Consider the following 23,385-nt stretch of genomic DNA (forward strand, 5'->3'; position numbering starts at 1 on the left):
GGCATCTGCACGCTAAGATGCATGATGGATGGTTGATATGCGCTGCCATAGGCCGAATGTAACCTTGCCCATGCGGGATCTAGAATCTGACCCGTTCTAATCTAAGTTTGGCAGGTTTCTCCTAGGTTGTGCGTCCGGAGAGCTATCGTGGCGCATGTAGGTAAGCCGAGAGACATGAGCTGACGCTAGAGAATAAGCAGAGAGAGATGGATGCCGGTAGCGCTGGGAGGAACAGTAGATTGTGAAAATCGGGATATATCACGGCCTTGGGGCGTGTGTCTTCGGACTTAGAGGATGCTGTTTATTCCTACTGATGAGCGACTAATGCTGTATAAGCGACGATAGGCCTAGCAACGATATAACCAGCCTTGGCTGATTGGGGGAGGATAAAATCGCCAGAACGACTCTCGGATGTCTACCTATCGACGTTGACCAATAGCGCCGCGACCAAAATAAACACAAGTCTACCCTCGTAACCCGTAACGCGGATGACCATTTCCTCTGCGAGAACTACTTACCTATCATATATCAGATCCTCGAGCCAGTAATTCGATCGTTTGCTACCGTAAGCAAGTCAGTCAGCTCTCAATCAATCCTACGCGACCCCCCTCTCCCTCCCCTTCCCAACAACCATAACAATGACAGTTACCAATGGCAGTCAACAACGAACGCCAACGTCAGGCCGCACGTCGGCGCTAAAAAAATGGGGATTTCGTGGAGGTGGCTTATGGCGAACGAATCGAAGCCAGATCACGCCCCGGGGAATAGGGGGTGTGACAGAGTAGGTGTCCAACGTCGATGGGGAAGAAATAAGCCTTCGCTTAAGGGTGATCGATGGATGCTTCCTCATAGGACTAGGACCGGGGTCGTCTGGCTGATCAGTACATACATACATACATAGGTATATACCTAATATAAATTACCTTCGTCATGTCGCGCTTGGAACTGACTACTTCGCGCCGGATTTACCTGTAGACTGTACTACTCTCCGTGGGGGTCCAGTTTAACTAACGGAGGACGAGATAAAGCTGCCGTGTATGCGTGTAATCACAAGGCCCAGTAAAATCATGTAAGATGTCTTCTCTGTAGCCCCCTTTGGTTTGGGCTTATGATGCCTGACAAACTGTTTACCACTTAGACCACGATGTTTGCTTTTATAGTATCTTAGGTACCTAATTCAAGGTAACATGACAACAGCCTGCTGCTTGCAGCCATCGGTTTGCTGCACTTTGAGCCAAATATCGAAATAGTCGGGAGGCCGCATGCGGTTGATTGCATACGCCGTCCTAGGAGATCTGCTTGAATATTGCTATTCCCTGTCTTGAGACCAGAGATGAGACTTCTACTGTAGCGGCAGCGGATGAGGTTCTTCTTGCTATTTGGTGGGTATATATCGACCGTGATATTAGGTGGTATAGTATATAGTTTTATTCTCTGCGTACAAGTATTTGTTTTAAAATCATGCTCCACCGTTCTTTTGACAACCCCCTTTTATGTCATCCTTGAGTATACCCTCCTTTTCAACTAGGCACAGTACTATTATCCGTCGAATTCGAACTAATAATCCACGCCAAAAGCGAATTCAGCCCATCGGCAATACGATCCTCGCCCTCGTCGTTGGGGTGTATGCCGTCCTTTAGGAAGGCATTCGGGAACGGGTATATATCGTTAACGTAGATCGGCGACTCGGTTTTGTTCTGCTCGACTGCCCAGTCCGGGATCATGCCATTCAGCCTCTCTACGGGGGCCATGTTTGCCGGCAGTGGAACTACGGTGTTGACCTATGTATTTGGAGATTAGGTATCTTAGCATTGCGTCTCAAACCGGCTAGCTGTTAATTTAGATAGAAGACAGAGAAGCTTACGATAACCTGTACGTGGTCGTTGTACTGCCGCATTGACTGCACCATATTCGTATAAGCCTCTACGACATCCTCTAACCGTCGGCCCCGAGCGATATCGTCCGTACCAAGCATAAACGTGACGATGTCGGGCTTGGTATTGTTGAGCCACCCGTCGATATGATCGTACGCTACGTCGATCGCGAGGTAACCCGTATGACCTTCGTGGTGCTGCTTACCAAACTCCTCGTCTTCCGTATCGCAACTCTGAGTATTGTTCATCGAGCCGACGAACTCGATCTTGTCCGTCAAATTATTTGCTTTTAAGTCATTCCATAGCTTCGCCCTCCAACAAGTGATCTCGGTTATGCTGTCTCCCAATGGCACTTTTCGCTTATAAGTTAGGGGTATATTTGGTAAAAGGGGATATTGTAAGTTGGACCTCACTGATCTTTAACTTCGATTGGGAAAATGCTGTGCCTATTAGGCAAGATACTGAGAATAATCCCCCGAATTTCATAGCTGCAATGCCTCTTTGAAGACGAGCATTTATCGAGGGGAATTTAATATCTAGAAAGGGATGAAGATACCAAATACTGATTTACAATATGGCCAGCTCCTCAATCATGTGTTTACCTATATGTTGACATCTGTCCTCGGCTTGAGAGACAGCCAAGTAGCCATTTACGTCCGAGACTGGCGGTCTCACCACCACATCAAACCTCCGTGGGTCTCCGAGCATCCAAACTGGTAGTGATATTCAATCGTCATATTATCTGGAATAAAAATTTGGCTACTGGTGATTTATGTGCGGGGTAGGTAAGCACTCGGATGAAGACATTCAGGGGCCATTGCCTCGATGACATTTTGTATATAGCCTGAAAGAGGGAACATGGCCACTGGGATGTACCACAATAAGGTAGCTTCTCTACAATAGTGCATACCTTTAAGTACTCCCTTTTTCATATCAATATTTTGGGCAAACCAGGCATCCTGCGTCACATTTATAAATATACTTTAGGTAAGCTTCATTGCATTGGGTACTTGAGTTAAGTATTGGGATGTATCGACTTTATAGGTTCGTATTGACTTCATAACTCTGGTATGCGAGTGTGAGATGGTGACTGGGTATATATGTAACAACGCTGCTAAAGATCGCTATCATCAAATGCTCGCACGTCGGGGCGCCATTGTCCTGCGCAATGCCTTCTTTGCCTCAGTTTCTTCCACTAATGGAAGCACGCCGTCCTCCTTTAGGCGGTCAAGATATTGCCTGCCAAATTTATACCCTAGATCATAGATTTCGTCAAACCTCCCGAATTCTAGAGTCCCATATTCATCGATCGGCGGGCGCATGTAGAAACATCCCGGTGTCGTCTTGGCGCGCTCCAGAGCGTCTACGCTCGATACGTAGGCTAATCGAGCTTGAATCTCCGCCAGCGTAGGGGGGTTTGGAATGCTCGAAAAGGGATTCCATCGGTTGAAGAATGCCCAGAATCCCGAGAGCGAATCTCCGTAGCATTGAGGCGTATCGTCATCTATGGCGCCTACGTCGATGGCAAAAATAACGGAGGCACCAAGGGACTTCATATGGGACACTGTGAGGTTGTCTATGTAACCACCGTCCAATAACATACTGCCCTCGTCACATAAAGGTGGGAGTAGACCAGCCAACGACATAGATGCTCGCACATATCGCCAAGCATATCCACTAGTGTGGAATTCCTGCCTGCTCTTGCTGATGTTCACGGTATTGCAGTAATACTCTAACCAGAAGTCTTCGATCTGGTGCTTCCCAAAAGTCTTGAAAATGCCGCGATTGAACTCATGCCCTGTTGTGTACGACGCCGACGGATACGTCAGATCGAACGCAAACCGCCAGACGCTTGCCATCCTCCCGGCAAACTTTTTAGCTAGACCAAACATGGGCACTACGTCAGCATGGCGTGCGTAGAGGGCCCCAATAAAGGAGCCGATCGACGTGCCACCGACGATATCAATAGGAATGCCGGCCTCTTCCATTGCTTTGATGACACCAACGTGAGCAATACCTCGGGCACCACCCCCTCCGAGTACAAGACCAATAGACTTGCCACAAAGTCTTCTGGCGAGTCTTTGGAAGTCGCCTTTATAAGGGGCATCGGGTGAGTAGTAAGGCCTTTGTCGTATCTTTTGAACTGTGTACTTCTGTATCTCAGCCTGCAGAATTTGTACTCGCTCTTTTAAAGTTGGTCCAGCCTTCCTAGAGGGCGGATGTGTGGCAACAGCGTTTGACTCGAAGGCCATCTGTAAATGGTGATGCCCTCCATTAATCCAGACGCGGTTTCTTAACCAGGCTCTTGTCAGACCAGGGGGCGAATAGCGCTCAGTGTGGAGAAGAACCAATGTTTTGCGGGCGGTTGACTTCATGCCAAGCATAAATCGTTCATATTCGCCAATCTCGGGGGATCCTTCGGCCAGACCTACGAGCAGAATGCAGTCTGCTTGTGTGATACAGGTCTGGGTCCAAGGTGCTGTCACGCTCGTATCTAATAGTTCCAGTTAGAATTGGGTATAACTCGAAGCTCAAAGTAAACAGAGAATTTGTATGTTGTGGTCAGGAAAAAATTAGAGTTTAAAGCCTTCATAGACGGCGCTCTGGGTGTGATTTGCTCATCATACCAAAGGAAAAAAGGAGATGGATAAGGAACAAATTAGACTTACCGGCAACGTAAACAACTAGTCCGTACTTCTCTTCAAGATCGGCAAGATAATGAGCTAGCTTCAGCTTTCCCATTTTATTGAATGCATGTTTACCAAGATGGCTGAGAATTGCGGCTTGGTTCAGCGAGGTGGCACCGTTCGGTGTGCCAACTTGTGCTAGGGCATTCATCAGGCGGTTTCCAAATTCAACAACTGGAATACCCGACCTAACTGGAAGGATAGCAACAGTCCTTATGTTCAACGTCGATGAACTCTTATTAATGGATGTGCCAGAAGTCCCGTCCGGGAGATTTGATGGATCATCGACCAATAACCGCATCCGAGAGGCTATGATCTTCGAAATTTTGATTGTGATATTAGGATGCTCTTGGGCAAGGCTGTTGAACAAGGTGCGAGGAAATTTGACAAGTTCCGTCGCACGGATAGCGTGCAGAGTTCCAGAACGGGTGGATTCAGTCATGACCTCCAGTTCACCAACACTGTCACCTTGGCCGAATTCTGCGCGAACATTCATCCCGCCATCCTTTCGGTCTTCTACTAATCGCAACCTTCCGTTGAGAACAATATAAATAGCCTCGCTTTCCTCATCTTTACGGAATAAGACTTGCCCGGCATTGACTTGGACCCATTCAAGGGCAAAATCAATATGCAATATGAGTCGCGGAAGTAGATGCGTGAGCCTCTTTGCCATGGTTAGGAGCATAATTGGATATTTCTCTACAATCTTCTCCAATGTTGCTCGCGGGATGAAGCCAACGTATACATCCGTTTTTGCAACCACATCGATGAAGGATCTGAATGAAGAAATCGTACTAATGTAACCCGCAAGACCGCCGGGTTTCACGAGTCCTACTCGGCGGCGTTCTGGTTTCGCACCCCGTTTCAAATCAGATGTGCTTTTGTTATCGGACTTCTTGGTTGGAGCGAAGGATGACGGGCGTCGAGCGGCTTCTTCGGATTCCGCCCTATGCATCGCCGTCGTTGATGTTCTACTGGATGAACTCAGGATATTGCTTCCCGAGTCTTCTGCGGGGACACAAATATCGAGGAATCCGTCAATGACATAGTAAAGTCCCGGACTTCGCTCCCCCTGCTCGACTAATACAGAGCCCTGTCCAAAGAAAACAATTTCCACTTCATGCTTCATATCAGCCGCAAGAATCTGGGCGTTCGGCGTGCCAGTCGATGAAATACCGCCGGAAGTCATTGATTCAGCATCCCAATCAGCCGAGCCATCAAAAGGATCCATGAACCCAAACGCGTTACTGCTAAACACAGCTTTCTGCCTTCTTTGATCATACGAGACAAGCCTCGGGGACCCTTCCGTAGATTCCGGCCCCCTAGATGAGGAGCCGCTGCTGCTCATGCCTAAGGCTTTGAAAACACATTCCAATATAGACACTCTGAATAAGTTGTCCTCATCAACAGACTCACGAGGATCGATCGATAAACGAGCTCGTTTCTGGGTAGCGAATGGGTTGAAAGTACGCCGGGCGAGGGGACTTGCGTCTGCACTCTGAAAGGTATTTGGAGTCTGGAAAGATTCTGCTATGGGTATCTCTAAGGTACCACTTGATCCTGCTCCCCCACTGCGGGCTAACTGGACGTTGGCTAGCAGGTCTCCAGGGCTGGGAGTATGAATCGAGAGGCGTTCTTGTGGCGGCGCAATCGTAGATGCCACCACAGACCGAGGTCTAGCACGACTCATTGCTTGCATGGCTGCCTCCTTACGTAGGCCCGTCGAAGACCTACGTCGGCGGCTCGTAGTGGATCCATTATGCAAAGCAATTCCTTTACCACTTTCCTCTTCGCCGGCTCTTTCCCTCTCCTGCTTAAACTTTTCCTTAAGACGTTCTAAAGCATCGCCTCGAAGAATGTTTGGTAGCTGGCAAGTGGCGTAGCGAATCATATTCTTTTCTGTGTGAAGAACTTCGTTGGTTAACCCGAGATAATTGTATGCAGTAGCGAGAGTGACGCGCTGGAATCTAGACAAGATGACGTGAACGATATGAGCAGTTGCTTTAGGATAAACCCGAATCAGCCGACGGAATGCACTCGCAGGTATGATCGCGATAGTCGTGTCGACTGTCGCCCTTCCAATGATATCGGGATGGACAGAGGTGGCTGTCCTTTTCATAGCAGGACGAGTGCGGCCCACTTGCGGTTCATCTAAGGAAATAGGGGGGATATTTGGTAGCCTAGGTCGAGTAGGAGAAGATGGCGACGTGACTTGAGACTCATCAACCGGGATTAGACCACCATGAACTGGGTCAATATCTGAGGTTTTAGTTAAAAACCCCGTCATATCATTCTCATGCGTAAAACTGCCGCTAACTAAACGTTCATGACGAGAGCGACTGTTGCTACTACTAGGCTCCAAATTATCCTCAGACGGCGACTTGAGCTTTACATCTTCTGTAAATAAAGACATTATCGAGAAGAGGGATGACATAGGGTTGCCATTCCGCACCTCGGTCAGTAGCTGATATCGTTGCTGACCAGGGATGGATTGCTCATCGTCCGAGAAAGACTGCGTCGGGCTCTCATCGAGCCCAGTAGATGGGGATGACTGGTTGAGGTTAGAAGACTTGACAAAGATCTCAACCAGCCCGTCTACAACAATACAAAATCCTTTCTCCTCTTCTAGGTTCAGCGTCTCGCCAGCGATCAGCTTCCTGGTTTGCATACTCCTGGTCAATTCATGAAACACAGGGCGTTCGAGATAACCAAAGATTTTGATAGCGCTAAGAAACTCGTCGAGATAGTTGGTTAAGCCAGGCTTAGCACCTTCTTCGTGGCTCTCCGGGAAAATATCCAGATCGGGTTCTTTACGCTGGGGTTCTGGAGGGAGACGAGAATACATGTTCAAGTATCTATATCTCACAACCCAAGTGACCGCAGCGAACATGAGTAACACTATCAACGCCCTATTTCCAAATATTAGTACATCAAAGCTACGAGGAGCAAGTGGAACCATTACAAGGTCGTGGCATTCATCGTTACTGTCCAGCTCGTAGAGAACAAGGTGAACAGCAACGTCGGCACAGATATCGTTGTCAACTTAAGGCTCCAGTATAAAATTGTCGAGAGAATGTGGAATATGTAAAGAACGAGTCTGGCGATGAGCCCAAGCCACGAAGAAGAGCCCTGGGCATCCGCAACATCGTTTACTCTCGTAATAGCCGAAGCAATAGCAGCTGAAGAGCTATCCGCAATAGTCGCTACGGCTTGCGAGAGAGCCGTCTCAACGGCGGTAACACTGGACGGATCCATAGTTGCTATGCGTATATATGCGAGGGCCTGTGAGACCTCTGAAAAAAACAAAAAATCAATACTTCTACCCGATGGCTAGAGTATCATGATGAGTGCATCATCCTTTTGCACCGTCGAAGAACGAGGATTTAGCTCTGTCTGCCGCGTGGCTGGAGCTGGAAGAAGGATTCCAGCGAATTTGCGGCTTTAGAGACATTTGGGCTAAGTAAATGGTTGAAAAGTAAGAGTAGAAAAAGCAGAATTATTAGAGGAAAGAAAGCTCCGAAAAATATGTGCATTTGGTGGAACTTCTCGTCGATTTCCAAGGTGCTTAGGTGGGTCCCCTACCACTCGGGCCACTACCGTGAACACGGCCTGCTATTTCTTCCGCCCTCCGTGGCTAGCGGCTAGCAGGCAAAGTATCAATTAGGTTAGGAGGATGTACCTAAAAGTTGGAAGGCGTTGATTTTGGGCAGAAGAACTGGAAGAACTGGCAGGTGTAGCCAATTGCCTGCCTTTACCAGGTACGAACCTTCGCACCGTTAACCCCGCCAAAAGCATTTGGGTGCCACACCCTCTGACCCCACGCTCAGGTCATAAAGATTTCCATCATTGACAAATTTGTGACTCCCTGCACAAGACGAAAATAATAATTGATATACCAGCACCAACATAGTTCGCCACATCGAAGCGCGCAATCCTGACAACAACCCAAGGCCGATTGTCAAGAAACTGTCGGCGAAGGAAGCATCATACTGGATTTACGAACCGCAGAGAAATTTTAAACCCCGCCTGCGCGCGTACGATCTTGGGCCCATCAGACATTTTTAAGATCTAGTATTACTATTTTCGCCCAAGATGTCGTTGACAAACTGTCGCTTTTACGAGGAGAAGTATCCGGAGATCGATAGCTTCGTCATGGTCAATGTGAAGCAGGTTCGTACGCCACCATCATACAATACCGATTTTGCCTAACTCAACTTAGATCGCCGATATGGGTGCCTACGTCAAACTCTTGGAATACGATAATATCGATGGCATGATTCTACTATCTGAACTTTCAAGGCGTCGTATTCGAAGTATTCAAAAGCTAATCCGGGTTGGTCGCAATGAAGTCGTGGTCGTCCTCCGAGTCGATAAAGAGAAGGGTATGTGTGGCAGCAAGAATACATACAATGACGTACGGACAAACTTACTGATGGGTGTTAGGATATATCGATCTTTCGAAGCGCCGAGTTTCTCCTGAGGATATCGTCAAGTGTGAGGAACGATACAACAAGAGCAAGATGGTCCATTCCATTATGCGCCATGTGGCCGAGAAGACTCAAACTCCCATCGAAACCCTATACGAGAGCATAGCTTGGCCATTGAACAAGAGATACGGCCACTCCATCGACGCGTTCAAGCTCTCCATAACGTGAATATTTCAGCACCTAGCATTATGACTTCCTTGCGGCTAACCCGAATTTTAGGAACCCGGATGTATGGAGCGATATCACATTCCCGAGCGAGCCGGTAGCGGAGGAACTGAAGTCGTACATTGGAAAGCGCTTGACGCCTCAGCCTACGAAGGTTCGTGCCGACATCGAGGTCACCTGCTTCGAATACGATGGAATCGATGCTGTCAAGGCTGCCTTAAGAACGGCGGAGGCGCGGAATACCGAAGAGAACCAGGTGAAAGTGAGACTGGTCTCCCCGCCGCTCTATGTTTTAACAAGCACGTGCCTGGACAAGAACGTTGGCATAAGCCGACTGGAGGAAGCCATCGTGGATATCCGCAACAGCATCACCGGCGCAGGTGGTCAACTCGTGGTCAAGATGGAGCCTAAGGCAGTAACGGACTCGGATGATGCCGAACTACAGGCGCTGATGGAGAAGCGCGAACGTGAGAACGCGGAGGTCAGTGGAGACGAGAGTGTTAGCGAGAGCGATGACAACATCCCCGTGACTGTCTAAGCTATCCTATCGTTCGACTTTGGTTCATTTCAATTAGTTCCACCACAAGGGGTGTACGGCTAGGTAAAGGGTACCAACCTAGAGGTCTTTGACATTCACGGGTCATAAAAAGTACCTAGCATGCGAATAGAGCATTTTGTTTTTTTCGGAATGAAGTAAATACTCAAAAGTCGCTGCCCCTGTCTTCGTACCTTGAAACGACTTAGGCTGCTTTGTAAGAGTTATGCTTCCTAACTGCCTAATACTGCTTATTCCATTTTAATTATTGGTAGATGGCCTCCATGTTATGTAAGTTGATGCCGGGAGGTAGAATGTCCCAAGAGGCTAGAATTTATTTACCTATGCGGTGCTAGTGAAATGATATGACGTATAAAGGGATATCTCTCTATCCGGGGTATTTGTCAGTTGGGGTCGTTGGTGGGGTGTGGATTCATTTATGGAAAATCGAAGTTTATTGTTGTAATGAAGACAAAGTATATATAAAACGTCTTGTTCTTCAGCACTTCACTTAGTACCTAACATTGAGATCTCACTTTAGGTTGAGGTCTATATTGATTAAACGCCTAATGGCGTTCCGGCCGATATGGAATCGAATCAAACGTGATCACCAACGTGCTGGCAGGTTCGGCTACCGCCTATTCGCTTTCGCAACATGGATTCCTGTGGTTTCTATGTTCAACCACTATATTGGGGAACTAGCTTGGATTAACGGGCCGTCAATGTATCCGTTTTTGAATGCGGAAAAGGATCAGACGACTCGGAGTGATGTGGTGATCAAGTATAAGTTGAATGCGCCGTATGGGCTGCGGCGAGGCATGATTGTCATTTTCTGGTATGATTTTACAATGGCAAGTCTGAGTCCCCGCGATGCTAACACCAGCTCTAGGAACCCCTATGATCCAGAGGTTGAGGCTGTTAAGAGGATTGTAGGACTCGAAGGCGATATCATAAGGACGCGAAGTCCGTATCCCTCTCCTACCGTCCGCGTGCCAATGGGGCATGTCTGGGTTGAGGGTGACGGAGGCGAGCGCTTGAGCAGGGACAGCAACGATTATGGACCAATTTCGACAAATCTCATAACTGGCAAGGTCACTCACGTCGTGTGGCCCCTACATAGATTCGGTAGAGTTAAGTGGTGGGAATATGCAGGGAATATCAGGGATTAAACAACGAAATAATGAGAGGTACTTACTCATTGACGGCTTTCTAATTCGGTTCGTCGAGTCTCTACGTAACGAAGCTTTTACTAATCAAGATAGTAGTTACCTCCAACCGTGTCACATGTGTGATGCCAACTAATTGCTAGTATGCAGATAACCCTAAGATGTTGTAATCCGACCTCCCGGTCTACCGGTACACATAGATAAGAGATAAGGTAAAGCCGGATAAGACACCCACCAACTCGGGCGCGAGGCCCGTGATAAACCGCGCGTAAACCGATAAGGTCGATTAGGTACAATTTAGTGCTATTAGTACATAGAAAATTTCCCACCATCTATCTACTCTTATTCGGATTCAACGTTCAGTAGGTGATCGCTTTCGAGCGCGATCGCCTCTCACACAACACTAAGTCTCGAAAGATTTACATAGATAGACGGCGTCTATGAGCGAATAAATCTCGGTTTTTCTAGTAGCGTTGCTGGTTTGGCCGAACGACCCATTTCTTTTAAATAGTTACTGATACCAATGATGGACTTTCGGAACACAAATCTTTGGAGTAAATTATCACTTTTACGACGCAGTCGCGCGGGCATAAGATGACCTTCGACAATGGCGAATTGGAAGGGCGCCCACCCTATATCCACGTGAGTACTTCCATCGCATGCGCGCAAGATTGTCTATACTAAATTCTTTCATGTTCGCAGTCCATGCTCGCGGGAGGGTTTGGTGGAACTACTGGTGATATGCTGATGCACTCGCTCGATACCGTCAAAACTCGACAACAAGGTGATCCGCACATGCCACCTAAATATACATCTTTAGGATCATCTTATTATACAATATGGCGCCAGGAGGGAATTCGACGTGGGTTATATGGAGGATGGCTTCCAGCGATGATGGGCTCTTTCCCCGGCACAGTTCTCTTCTTTGGTACCTATGAATGGAGCAAGCGGCATATGCTAGACTATGGAATCCAGTCTCATATCTCGTATTTAATAGCTGGTATGCATTAAGGTCACCCTTGGCGAAGCTTTTCCTAAACCATATTGACAAATTTTCAGGGTTTCTCGGCGACTTCGCTGCATCAATAGTCTACGTACCCTCCGAGGTGTTGAAGACTCGCCTTCAGCTTCAGGGCCGGTATAACAACCCTTATTTCAAGTCCGGATACAACTATCGCGGTACTTTCGACGCTGCGAGAACAATCGTCAGAACAGAGGGAATTGGGGAATTGTTCTCTGGATATAAGGCAACTCTATATCGAGACCTCCCATTTTCCGCCTTGCAGTTCATGTTCTACGAGCAATTTCAAAGCTGGGCCCGTGAATATAAGAAGAGCCGAGATATTGGAGTACGGTTGGAACTACTGACCGGAGCTGCCGGTGGTGGGTTAGCTGGAGTGCTCACCTGTCCACTCGACGTAGTGAAGACCCGGCTACAAACCCAGGTCGATCCCGTTCCAGTTGTAAGCCCACTGAAGGGGCGCTCGATTCCAGAGACTACGTCGGGACTTAAAGAGTCGGCTCCAAAACAGACAAAACAGACACAACCCCCACCTCAACCCAAACAGCAAAAGCGCCCCATATCTACATCATCACCCTCGACACATACACCGCGACCTGGTGCTATTCCATTAGACGAGACTTCGATAATTAAGGGGCTCAAGCTAATTTATAAGACAGAAGGTGTTGGTGGATGGTTTAGAGGGGTTGGCCCGCGGTTTGTCTGGACTAGCGTACAAAGCAGTTGCATGTTATTTTTGTATCAAACCATATTACGAAAATTAGAGGTATGGCTTCCGGTAGAAAGATCAGACATGTCTGCTTAACTTAACCTTTATGACGAGGGGGGCGTTGGATCCTGTGTCGGTGGAGGGTGGAGGGTTTAAGCGTATTGTAACAACAACCCGGAACGAGTGCACGGCGTTCAAGGAAGATAGGGGCACGAGGAAAACAATAGACGGATAGATAGAAATCTCAATTTTATTTGATCGTAAAATATCTTAAAATATCTTGAATTACCTGTATTTGAACGTGTGAGATGGGATTGCTTGTGATGAATTCATATAATTGCATATGCATAGAAACAGAATTTATTATCTGGTAAAGTTCCCAATGTGAAGAATGATAGGTAGGTATTCTGCTAGGCGGGGGTTCCGGGGCCCACTGTTTGTAGCTAGGTACATAGGTACCTAACCTTTGTTGAAGTTGACCCACGTCAATCATAGCACTTATCAAATCATGGCACCATCAACCATCAAATGATTCCTCAAGACCACAAACTACAACCTCAGGCGCCTAGCATTTACACCTTATACTTATGAGCCTCCAGCTTAATAATGCTATGGATTAACATATAAACCACTTTTCCGACATGGCAGCACACGCTTCGCAAATATGCCACCCCCGTTGCCTATCCCGTCGAAGGCTGCGATCCACGCCCTCCGAGGGATTGCCCTGGGTACCTCATGCGCAATCGGTGTTATAGTCGAAGATCGAAGGCGGCGAATCAGCACCTTGAAGACCGCCGTATCGAATAAGGAGAAACTGAAGTCGGTTAAAAGATATCATCATGGCATGGCAGTTCCATCTCCGGTACAGTTCGACGAAGCAACTTTCATAGACGGGGATCAATTCCAATGGCATCAAGTGGAAGATGATATAGCCAGGACAGACGATGGTCCTCGGCCCAGACCCCGTCCTCGACAACATTCATCCGAGGATGGTTCTCCAGAAGCAAAGCCTTCAGCACCTTTGAAATCAGGAGACATCTTGGAATCTTCGTCGATAACCACTACACAAACCGAAACATCACCCCCCAAACTCTTACAACATGGCGCAGTCCACCCTTTAGATAGCGCCCCACGACTAGCAGGGTTCCCAGAAATGGAATTCGATGCTCATAAGACTTGGGGAATATATCAACCTACGAGTCCTACGAGTCCTACGCCGATTATTAAATCTCGTTTAAATAAGCGCGCCCAAGCAGTCGCAAACATAACCAGTATTCTGGGTAGTAAAGATGAAGAAAGATTAGATCGAGCTCTTAAGAAATTCTCCGAGGCATGCCTTTCATGTTATTCTCAACACTTGGACGAGGAATGGATTGCTCTTTCTATTCGACTTTCTAAAGATTGTCATGCAAAAGGCCGCTTAGAAGACGCGGCTAAGCTCCTCATTTCACTAACCAGCGCCGGCCCCCTCGAGGAGTCCCAATACTACGCCCATCAGCCTATACTTCTAATAAATCATTACTTACGCCAGGCAGATGAGAATGGGCACCTTCCCGAGGAAGCCATATCTGCGGCGACTCGCATCTTCCTAGCGGAATTTAAAGAAAAACCCCAAGTGCATTTTGAGGAATTGGATGATTTTGGAAAGCATCTGATGGCCCAAAATCTCATATCGGGTGAATTTCGCGCCGCCCATAACATTTACTGGAGAGTAATCGGTGTTGCTAAAGATGCAGCCGAATTTATAGGGTGGGCTATAGAAAAGCTTCACGAACACCGTGACCACAAGAGTGTACTCAAATACTTCTTATTGAATTACTCAAAGACGAGTCCCGATATCAGGTCCTACCACGCAACGGTCGATTGTGCCGTCTCCTCCGTCGAGGCTCTGAAGGGTTTGAAAGCTGAGCACGTAATCGACGCTATCTATCGGATGGGTTGCCCAGACGAAGATTTTATACAAACTCGCTGGGTCATGAAATTGCTACAAGCACATTGGGATCGGAACCAGGATTTTCCAACATTGAAGGCGCTCTTTGACGGGATGTTGTCTCTGGGGCTGCTAGACAAAGTCACACATCCGCAGGGAGTTTACCGTACAATCGTTGAATTGTCGATCAAGGCTGAAGAGTACGATTTAGCAAGGTCATACTACGAAGAGCTTCTTGGGAAGTATCCCGAGATGGCCTCAGACGTTGCCTTGAGAGGTCATATGACTTTGCCAATGGCCAAAGCTGGAGACTGGGACGGCGTGTTCAATGCTTTCGTCGAGATGCAAGCTCTAAAAGATGGGCAAGAAACCCGATATGACAACGCCTTCGTCTCAATCTTGAAAATATTTTCGGAGAGTCATCCAGCTGCCGAGGTCCGCGAACTAGTATCGAAGTATACCAGCGTTCTAGGGGTACGCATGCATCGGTATCTTGTCACGATAGTAGCAAATAAATACGGCCAATGCCGCGACGCGGAAGGCTTCGTGTCGTGGCTACGATACTGCGGCGAAGTTGGATTCGCTTTGGATTCAAGTTTCTGTAATTCACTCCTTCATAACTGCCGGACTAAATGGGCTATGCCCTACCACGAACTACGAGCCCTTTGTTCCGAATTCAAAAAGATCGATGCGTCCCTCGTCGACAACACGACGCAACGTATCTTGAGTCAAGCAGCGCTAAGGGCCGGCAAAACCGCCAGGGATGGTGGAGTCAACCGAGCATTGTACCCATCTCATATTGCAGTGGATAAGTTCGCATACGCTGGGAAGACAGCCGATAGGCGAGACATCTACGAAGCAATGAATCAAGAAATAAGCAATAACAAGCCGGCAACGGCAGTTTCGATCTACCAGCGTGCCATAAAATTTGGGATGCCCCCTTGTCCGCACTGCCTTCGCCTAGCTATATTAGCGACGCTGAAGAGCAGCAATAATGCCTCTGCTTCTGCGATGAAGTTGATTCATTTTGCACACAGACGCGGTGAAGATGTGACCTCAGCAGTGTCGGTATTCATCAAATATCAGCTCGATAACCTTCAGGCGGGGTCAGCGGAGGTTCTGCTTCACATGCGGAATCTGATTACTCAATTCGAAGCACTACATATCATTATCGCTCCAGACGTGCTCACCCACATGGCCATGTTCTGCGTCAAGTTAGGCCACTACGAAAAGGCGGTTTCGCTATGCAACCTGGCAGTGGACAAGAGCGGGACTGGGAATCAATGCTTCTCAAGGCAGTGCTTCAGGGTATTACTTATGTCCTACCCGAAGCTACTGGATTTGAAAGGGATAGAGCGACTGATCGAGGATTTACTCAAAAGCGAGTATGACGCGGACGGAGCTGTATATCTGTATCTGAAGGCGACTACGAGACTGATCAAGAAAATGGACCCCGATCCCACCGTCGATGCTATAGTAAATGTTCTAGAGCATGCTAAGGAGGAGATGGCGAGACGGCGGGGAGAGACCAGGGAGGGGGGTCGGTATATCGCCAAAGAGGTTCTTAAAATCATGAACGAAGCGTTAGCAGATATGCTGGCGTCAGAAAGTGGCAAGGATCTGGAAAGGCAGCAGTGGCAGTAAGCCTTACGATAAGGTAGGCGGTCCTTTAGAGTAGCCACCGTGTGGTGTTGCGTATTATTTGTATATATCCCGCTATACATCCCCGGGTAGCTACCTGGTTATTGGTTGTACAGGATATCATTGATACATATACATATATATTATATAGGTATTGTCTATTTGCCGTGTGGTGTTGCGTATCATCTGTATATATTCCCGGGCAACTACCTTAGGTAGTTATTTGTTATACAGGATATCTTTGCAACATGCATATATATATTGCCCATTCGCCATGTTAGTTTTTAGTTGAATTTCAACTCGACAACCACTTCAACGCACCATCCCTTACGTTGGAAGACTACGTAATGCATATTATCAAGGTGCGTAGTATACATAACTTGAATTCTACTCATCGGAGTTGCGTAGATAAGACAAGAACTTCCATTGGGTCCTAATCCTCCATGTTTCTCTAGGAGTTAATGAAGAACGGAGAACGGAGTATTTTGGCAATACAGTCTAACCAACTTACTGCAATAAAGTAGGTTAGGTCAGGTAAAGGATTATCAACCTCGTAGTGTTGCTTCACCTGTGAAAGTACTAAGTACGGATTAATGTACCTACATAGGTACCTAAGTATTAAACTACTAATATCTTCCCATTGGACAATTGACTGTGGGGATATGTGGATCATCGACTTGACTAACACCATCCTAGCAAGTTCCAACAATTTGGCTTTCGGGCTTGGCAAGCATGTGCCAGCCAGGAACAAGACCAAAAGAGAACAAGAGGAAAAAAAAAAAAAAGAGAGAAAGATCCGCGAATCTTTAGAATCGCGTGGTGAACCGATAAGGGGGCAGAAAATGAATATCACTATAGATGGGACGATTCGTCGAACCATCATGATCTGAGACAATCGATTTATTTAGGGTTTATCTTTATTCACCACCATTTTCCAATTCTACATCTCGACCCTTTTCGCTTTAGCTCCAACGACCCCTAATTATTACCTATTAGGTATTATTCTAGTCGTGTGGTTCCGTTACACGGGTGACTAACTACCTCCTACCTACCTCCTAGAGGTATTCTAATATTTAAATAAATATTCAAGTCAAGTCCCATCCGGTCTCTCTTTCTATTACAGAACATTTCTTAGAACCTTATACCTTATCACTTATACCTTATACCCTATACTTAATTTATCACGATACCCACACATCAAGACAAGACAAGACAAGACCGTCTCACCGACAAGACAATCTTTTACCATTGACCTCTATTCTGCTATTATACATTATACAGTTTTAATAACACACACTCCGCCTCCGAGTTAACACTTCCTCCCCCGCCGTTCCCTATGAGCGAAACTACAGTCGTCGTAGAAACGCTCGCAGAGCGACGAGCTAGACACCACGAGGCCGATGTCGTAATAGTCGGTGCCGGCGTCTTCGGGTGCGCCGCTGCATATGCTCTAGCCGAGCAGGGCAGGAGTGTTATCCTCCTCGAGAGATGGTTGAAAGAGCCCAACCGAATCGTCGGCGAGTTGATGCAGCCAGGCGGTGTAAACTCTCTCCGGAAGCTGGGCTTAGGTCACACCATCGACGACATCGACGGCCAGCCGTGCCACGGCTTCAACGTCTTCTTCTACGGCAAAGACGTCCGCATGCCCTACCCGAGGATACAAGGTCTGCTCGGTCTAGGCGGAGACGAGAAGGCAAACGGGAACGGTAACGCAAAGGTGAAGAGCGACGAGCCGCCGCGGCCCCAGGGACGAAGCTTTCACCACGGCCGCTTCATCTCACAGTTACGCAAGGCCTGTCTCAGCCACCCCAACATCAGCGTATTCGAGACAGAAGCCGTAGACACCGTCAAGGGCGACCACAACCCAGAAATCCTGGGCGTCGAGACGCGAACCGTCAATGCCACCACCGGCGAGAAAGAGCCCGACTACTTCTTCGGACAATTAACTATCATCGCCGACGGCTACGCCTCTCGCTTCCGCAAGCAATACATCAACGAAACTCCGATAGTCCGCAGCAAGTTCTACGCCCTCGAACTCATCGACTGCCAACTCCCCAGCCCCGGCTACGGCCACGTCATCATCGGCGCCCCTAGTCCAGTCCTCATCTACCAGATCGGCACCCACGAGACCCGCATCCTAGTCGACGTCCCCGAGAAACTCCCCGACGCAGCCCCGGCCAACGGCGGCGTCCGCGGATACATGTCCAAGGTCGTCCTGCCCGCCCTCCCCGCCTCCGTCCAACCCTCCTTCCAAGCCGCCCTCGACCGCGACTCCAAGATCCCGCAGAGCATGCCCAACAGCTGGCTCCCGCCCACCAAGCAATCCTCCACCCCGGGCCTGGTCATCCTCGGCGACGCGATGAACATGCGCCACCCGCTGACGGGCGGCGGCATGACGGTCGCCCTCAACGACGTCGTCCTCCTGCGCGACCTGCTCGCCGACATCCCGGACCTGTCGGACTGCGCGGCCGTCGCGCGCGCCATGGACACGTTCCACTGGCGCCGCAAGAAGCTGACCGCCATCATCAACGTGCTGGCCATGGCCCTGTACAGCCTGTTCTCGGCGCGCAACGAGGAGCTGGCCAAGCTGCAGCGCGGGTGCTTCGCGTACTTCGAGCGCGGCGTCACGCGCGAGCCGATGGGCATGCTGGGCGGGCTGATACCGGACCCGCTGGTGCTGGCGTACCACTTCTTCTCGGTGGCGTTCGTGGCCATCTGGCTGGATTGGAAGGCGACGGGGCTCTGGAAGGTGCCGCTGCTGCTTTGGAATGCGTTTTGGATCCTGTGGACGGCTAGTCGGGTGTTTTTGCCCGTCATGTATCGGGAGGCGTTTGTGTAGATGGATGGATGGGTGTTGATAATGCATGCATGGCCAGATGTTAACGCGACGATGGTTCGAAGAGGGACTTTTGGTCTTGGTATACCCTGAAGAAGAAGAAGTAGGAACGTGGACTTGGACTTGGACTTTGAGGTCCGCTTTCGAGTGATTATGAGAAAGAGGGGGTGTGTTTGCCTTAGACGATGATAACATACATACATACATGCATACATGCGTCTCTGCTCGGTATATCTGGGCTCGATACCAGTCGCCCAGCGAAGAAGAAGAGAAAGAGACAGACACGAGAGGAAAATGAAGATTAGATGTACGGCTTAACGGATATATATATCAGTATTTAATTCTAATGATTCAAATGAGATTGACTGACAAGACTAGACTGTTGTTTAGTGGTTTGCTTGTGAGATGATAGGTATGATGCATTTGGTTGTTTTAAGTCAGCGAGCGTGATTCTACTTATGATATACTACCTCTGCCTCGTCTTACTATAATACTGCTAAGTGTAGGCATATATACACGTATAAGCATATAAAAGTCTTGATGTTCTGCTTAATAAGTCTTCGATGGGCACTCAAAAGTAAAGATGGCAATCATCACATCGCAGCTCACATGGCCGTTCATACCCCAAAGCAAGTAACTAGGATAAGTCAAGGCGGAACTTTTCTCTATTCGTTCCACCGGATGTATGTCTACCATGCAATATGTAGTAAAATCAAACGCCATGCAGTATAATTTGACTGCGCTGGTTTTATATAAACCAGCATGGGCTAATCCATAGCCAGCCTTACCACTCTTTATTCTAATCATTTTGTGCACCTCCCCCTTCCTCTACGTCTCCCTCCTCCCCCTTTGAGCAGCGTCCTACGTCAGCCGTCGCCGGTACACGCCCATCATCCAGCTGGCCCTTAGCACGGCGAGGCCAATAGCCATCTTAACGCTATCTTGTATAACGTTAAGCTTGCTCCCGCCGACCTCGTGCCAGTCGATCGGGACCTCGGCGACCTTGATGCCGGGGCTGCTGCCAATAACAGCGCCGTCGCTGCCGAGCACCGGGACGGCAGGCGCCGACTCGGCTAGCATGAGCATCTCGATGTCGAAGATCCAGCCCTCGGCGTGCATGTACGGCACGATATGGGGCAGGGCGGCGCGCGAGAACAGCTTGAAGCCGCACTGGGTATCCCGGATGCGCGAGGTGGCGGGCGGCGTTAGGATAGTCAGCACGAGGTGGAACGAGCGCATGAGGAAATTGCGCAGCGCGGATCTCTTGACGACGGCCTCGCTGCCGACCAAGTGGCCGCGGCTTCCGATCGCGACGCCCCGGTGGCTGCCGTCGACAACCTCCTCGCACCCCTCGACCAGCTTGCCCAGGTCGCTGAACTTGGACGCCCCGTCCGCGTCCGCGAAGAGCGCGTACTCGCCTCGTACGTGTCGCAGCCCGTGCGTCACGCCGCCGCCCTTGCCGCGGTTGCGCTCGAGCGTCACCACGCGCAGGATGTCGTGCAGCGCGTGCTTGCGCGCGAAGTCGAGCGCTACTTGGGCCGTGCGGTCCTTGCTGCCGTCGTCGACGACGATGATCTCGTATCCGGCTAGATCCTCGCGCGGCGCGTTCTTAACGTGTTTGTGAGTAGTCGGGGCGGGGGCTCGTTTGGGGAGAGTGTTGTTGTTGGACTTGTTGGGGCGAGGGTCCCGGCCGAATGTGGCGTCGAGGTATTCGACTGCTTCTTCCAAGGTCGGCAGGATGCGGTCTTCTTCGTTGTAGGCGGGGAAGACGACGCTCATGCGGACTTGGGCGGGCTCGATGGATCCGGTGTCGGCGATGTCGGGTAGGGTGGGATCGTCATTTTTGGCCTTGGCCTCGCTTGCGTGTCGGTCGGCTAGCCATCGGTCGTGCCAGCATGGAAGCTGCCGTCTTTCGGTGCCGGTGGGTGTTGTGGTGATATAAGTCTTCTCGGAAGGGAGGACGGCTCGGGGTTTGGGTGCGACGAGATGGAGTACGGCGTAGAGCTATATTGCTAAGTTAGCCAGCCTACTAAAGACATTCGTTGTATTATGTTCATTGTATTATGGTGGATAGGCGAGAATGGGATTCATACGCTGTAGAATGCAACAATGACCAATGCTGCAAAGGCTGCAAATAACGTATGCGGGGGGGTCTCCTTCAAGGTCGAGGTGAACAAGTTGAGCAGATCCATGGCTGCAATCCCCAGGCGCGACAGGAAGTTGAGCACGTGAAGGTGTTCACATTGGAGGTGCTTTTCCTGCTAGAGCTTCCCAGCGGGAGAAGGATTGAAGGATTGCGTGGTAAGATTATGTAGATGAACAATTGAGTGACGTATTGTTTGCATTAGCTAGCGTCACTTAATTGTCTTTTAAAGTTGCCCTCTCATCCATAAACTACCTAACATATGGAAGTCGCATATCGACAATTACACTACTAACACCTACAACTTTTAAAAGATTAAGAGGTAGCAGGTGCTATGTAGACGACGCGGCAGAAGAAGCCACGTCTCTAGGGCTAGCCAATTAGAGCTCTCGAATACCTCAGCTCTAGCAGTTCATCAGGGGATCTGCCGCTAATAAACTTAGTTATGTAGCCTGGTACATAGCTTACTTATTAAAGACCCTTAAAGATTGACGTCACATCTTCGTCTCTTTCTTTTAACCTAAACATCTCTCTCATTCGTCTTCGTCTATCAATTGACTTTACTTTACCTTTCAAACTTCCATTACAATTACATTTACAACTACAGTTACAATTATACGATGGGTAGGTCTATCGAGTACAACCATATCGATGCCTAAAGCCGCGGCTGCTGCGTATATGCTTGTTCCGGTTCCTCCATGGTCAGGACTAGAAATACCTCCGTCGACAATAGCCAATGTTTGACGTCTAGGCACCTGAGTTGACAGCCATGGGAGCGACAACCTATACCGCAGCTCGAGATCCAGAGAAGCTACCAGCGACTCAGGCTTTTCGGTTTGTTTCAAAAGCAATCCTCCCGCAGATGCTATAAAGGCATTAAGAAGCTGTTCTAAATTCCCAACGCTGATAGCTCCCCGTCGAAGAATTAGTGCGCCTTTGCGAAGCTGACAACGCTTCGCACCAACGGAGAGTCTAATAGTCGCAATGGGATGATATCAGATCGTACAATATATCCACGAGATAGTGGTACGAGCAACCTAGCGACACTTCCAGATTCATCGGCAGAAGCTAAGAGGCATTCGAGCACAAATCGGAACGCTGCTGTAGATCCGGCGGTAACCGCCGGCGGACAGCTCGATCAAGAGGTGAGTGTCTTGTACGTTCTCAGGCCACAAAAACTCGGGTGATTTGGAGACTTCTTTGAAGGATATGTCGATGGACTGCCAAGGTGTGAAATCTACCGTGCTGTCTGTGATGGTGGTGGTGCTGTGTGCTTGCCAGTTGTATTGGAATCTAACTATATCGATACATATCGTAAGAGTGAGATACTTCACAGCGAAAGGGCACATCCGCTTACCTTGGTGGTTATCTTCACGCTGAACAAGAATAGTGCCTGGCATCCCGTCTACTACGGCCAAGGAGATTTAGCTTAAGAAGCTCGAATATAAACTACGCGCCTTAGCGGTCCCTTAAGAGGATGTATATATGAAAAAATAGTTTAGAGTAGATACAAGTTAGTATATACAATGACTTTGGAATTGGCGATGTGATTATTCTTTTTAAACTTAAAACTATTAATATCTAACTAACCTAGTAGTTGTAACAACATTATAGGATTACTTAGGATTCGATGCCACGGCGGGGTATCTCTATGCACACTTCGTGTAAGTCGGCACGGGGCTCGGGACTCGGTGCTCGGGGCTGGTGGTTTATTTTCAATATAGGTAACTTAAAAGGGGGAAGGGGGTTTAAAACAGTCTAAAACTTATACTACTATAATCAACTTAGATATATTAGATGCTAGACGATCTCAACCTACATTGTAGAGCTATCTAATACTTAATTAAGCCAGTTCCTTGGGGGCGTCTCTGAGGCTCTCTGCCCATCAAGCCACCTGATTGGCAGATATCCTCCAATGACGAAACAATTAGCAATTATGAACATGCAATTCAAGTCACCATCCAGCGATAGAATAATAATTAGAGACACTTCCCTTAGGTGTTGTAAGTTTACTCACCCTTTACTTTGTACATATATATATTTATAGTCTCGCTCAGCTCCAAAAAAAAAAAAAAAAAAAAAAAAAAAAAAAAAAAAAAAGAAAAAAAGATTTGTGTAATTAAAAATACATAGAAAGACCGAGAAAAACACAACAAAAAAACAAAAAAACAAAAAAAAAAAATAACCCACA

At 48.4% G+C, this 23,385-nt stretch overlaps 9 protein-coding genes across 9 annotated transcripts; 5 read left to right on the forward strand and 4 right to left on the reverse strand.

Annotated features, from left to right (window-relative positions):
• Positions 1-1,520: 1,520 nt before the first annotated feature.
• F5Y00DRAFT_273219 (carbohydrate esterase family 3 protein) lies at positions 1,521-2,619 on the reverse strand (the record flags this gene model as incomplete). Its single annotated transcript, XM_048013137.1, has 3 exons — positions 2,288-2,619; positions 1,865-2,226; positions 1,521-1,781 (listed from the first exon to the last, which is right to left on the reverse strand). Exons 1-3 carry the CDS (start codon positions 2,358-2,360, stop codon positions 1,521-1,523), a joined length of 696 nt encoding a protein of 231 aa, XP_047868626.1. The 5' UTR covers positions 2,361-2,619.
• A 286-nt stretch (positions 2,620-2,905) lies between these two features.
• On the reverse strand, positions 2,906-8,076 carry F5Y00DRAFT_178442 (lysophospholipase NTE1). Its single transcript, XM_048004964.1, has 3 exons — positions 7,524-8,076; positions 4,544-7,470; positions 2,906-4,368 (listed from the first exon to the last, which is right to left on the reverse strand). Exons 1-3 carry the CDS (start codon positions 7,814-7,816, stop codon positions 3,005-3,007), a joined length of 4,584 nt encoding a protein of 1,527 aa, XP_047868627.1. The 5' UTR covers positions 7,817-8,076; the 3' UTR covers positions 2,906-3,004.
• A 12-nt stretch (positions 8,077-8,088) lies between these two features.
• F5Y00DRAFT_227355 (translation initiation factor 2, alpha subunit) lies at positions 8,089-9,920 on the forward strand. Its single transcript, XM_048006472.1, has 4 exons — positions 8,089-8,731; positions 8,781-8,943; positions 9,005-9,212; positions 9,268-9,920. The coding sequence occupies exons 1-4, from the start codon at positions 8,654-8,656 to the stop codon at positions 9,749-9,751; spliced, it is 933 nt and encodes a 310-aa protein (XP_047868628.1). The 5' UTR covers positions 8,089-8,653; the 3' UTR covers positions 9,752-9,920.
• Positions 9,921-10,180: 260 nt separating this feature from the next.
• Positions 10,181-11,252, forward strand: F5Y00DRAFT_178490 (LexA/Signal peptidase). Its single transcript, XM_048004965.1, has 3 exons — positions 10,181-10,583; positions 10,638-10,935; positions 11,014-11,252. The coding sequence occupies exons 1-2, from the start codon at positions 10,318-10,320 to the stop codon at positions 10,915-10,917; spliced, it is 546 nt and encodes a 181-aa protein (XP_047868629.1). The 5' UTR covers positions 10,181-10,317; the 3' UTR covers positions 10,918-10,935; positions 11,014-11,252.
• F5Y00DRAFT_178491 (mitochondrial carrier) lies at positions 11,253-12,789 on the forward strand. The gene is made up of 3 exons (XM_048004966.1): positions 11,253-11,556; positions 11,617-11,914; positions 11,974-12,789. The coding sequence occupies exons 1-3, from the start codon at positions 11,509-11,511 to the stop codon at positions 12,738-12,740; spliced, it is 1,113 nt and encodes a 370-aa protein (XP_047868630.1). The 5' UTR covers positions 11,253-11,508; the 3' UTR covers positions 12,741-12,789.
• A 366-nt stretch (positions 12,790-13,155) lies between these two features.
• F5Y00DRAFT_227359 (uncharacterized protein) lies at positions 13,156-16,465 on the forward strand. Its single transcript, XM_048006473.1, has one exon. The coding sequence runs from the start codon at positions 13,309-13,311 to the stop codon at positions 16,216-16,218; it is 2,910 nt and encodes a 969-aa protein (XP_047868631.1). The 5' UTR covers positions 13,156-13,308; the 3' UTR covers positions 16,219-16,465.
• Positions 16,466-17,170: 705 nt separating this feature from the next.
• On the forward strand, positions 17,171-19,423 carry F5Y00DRAFT_227361 (SE-domain-containing protein). The gene has a single exon (XM_048006474.1). The coding sequence runs from the start codon at positions 17,552-17,554 to the stop codon at positions 19,052-19,054; it is 1,503 nt and encodes a 500-aa protein (XP_047868632.1). The 5' UTR covers positions 17,171-17,551; the 3' UTR covers positions 19,055-19,423.
• A 489-nt stretch (positions 19,424-19,912) lies between these two features.
• F5Y00DRAFT_258556 (glycosyltransferase family 2 protein) lies at positions 19,913-21,243 on the reverse strand (the record flags this gene model as incomplete). Its single annotated transcript, XM_048010725.1, has 2 exons — positions 19,913-21,055; positions 21,145-21,243. 2 exons carry the CDS (start codon positions 21,241-21,243, stop codon positions 19,913-19,915), a joined length of 1,242 nt encoding a protein of 413 aa, XP_047868633.1.
• Positions 21,244-21,687: 444 nt separating this feature from the next.
• Positions 21,688-22,739, reverse strand: F5Y00DRAFT_227365 (uncharacterized protein). The gene is made up of 2 exons (XM_048006475.1): positions 22,552-22,739; positions 21,688-22,491 (listed from the first exon to the last, which is right to left on the reverse strand). The coding sequence occupies exons 1-2, from the start codon at positions 22,592-22,594 to the stop codon at positions 22,250-22,252; spliced, it is 285 nt and encodes a 94-aa protein (XP_047868634.1). The 5' UTR covers positions 22,595-22,739; the 3' UTR covers positions 21,688-22,249.
• Positions 22,740-23,385: the final 646 nt, after the last annotated feature.

Source organism: Daldinia vernicosa (assembly GCF_022497035.1).
Source record: "Daldinia vernicosa strain CBS 139.73 unplaced genomic scaffold F5Y00scaffold_6, whole genome shotgun sequence".
Lineage (NCBI taxonomy): Eukaryota > Fungi > Ascomycota > Sordariomycetes > Xylariales > Hypoxylaceae > Daldinia > Daldinia vernicosa.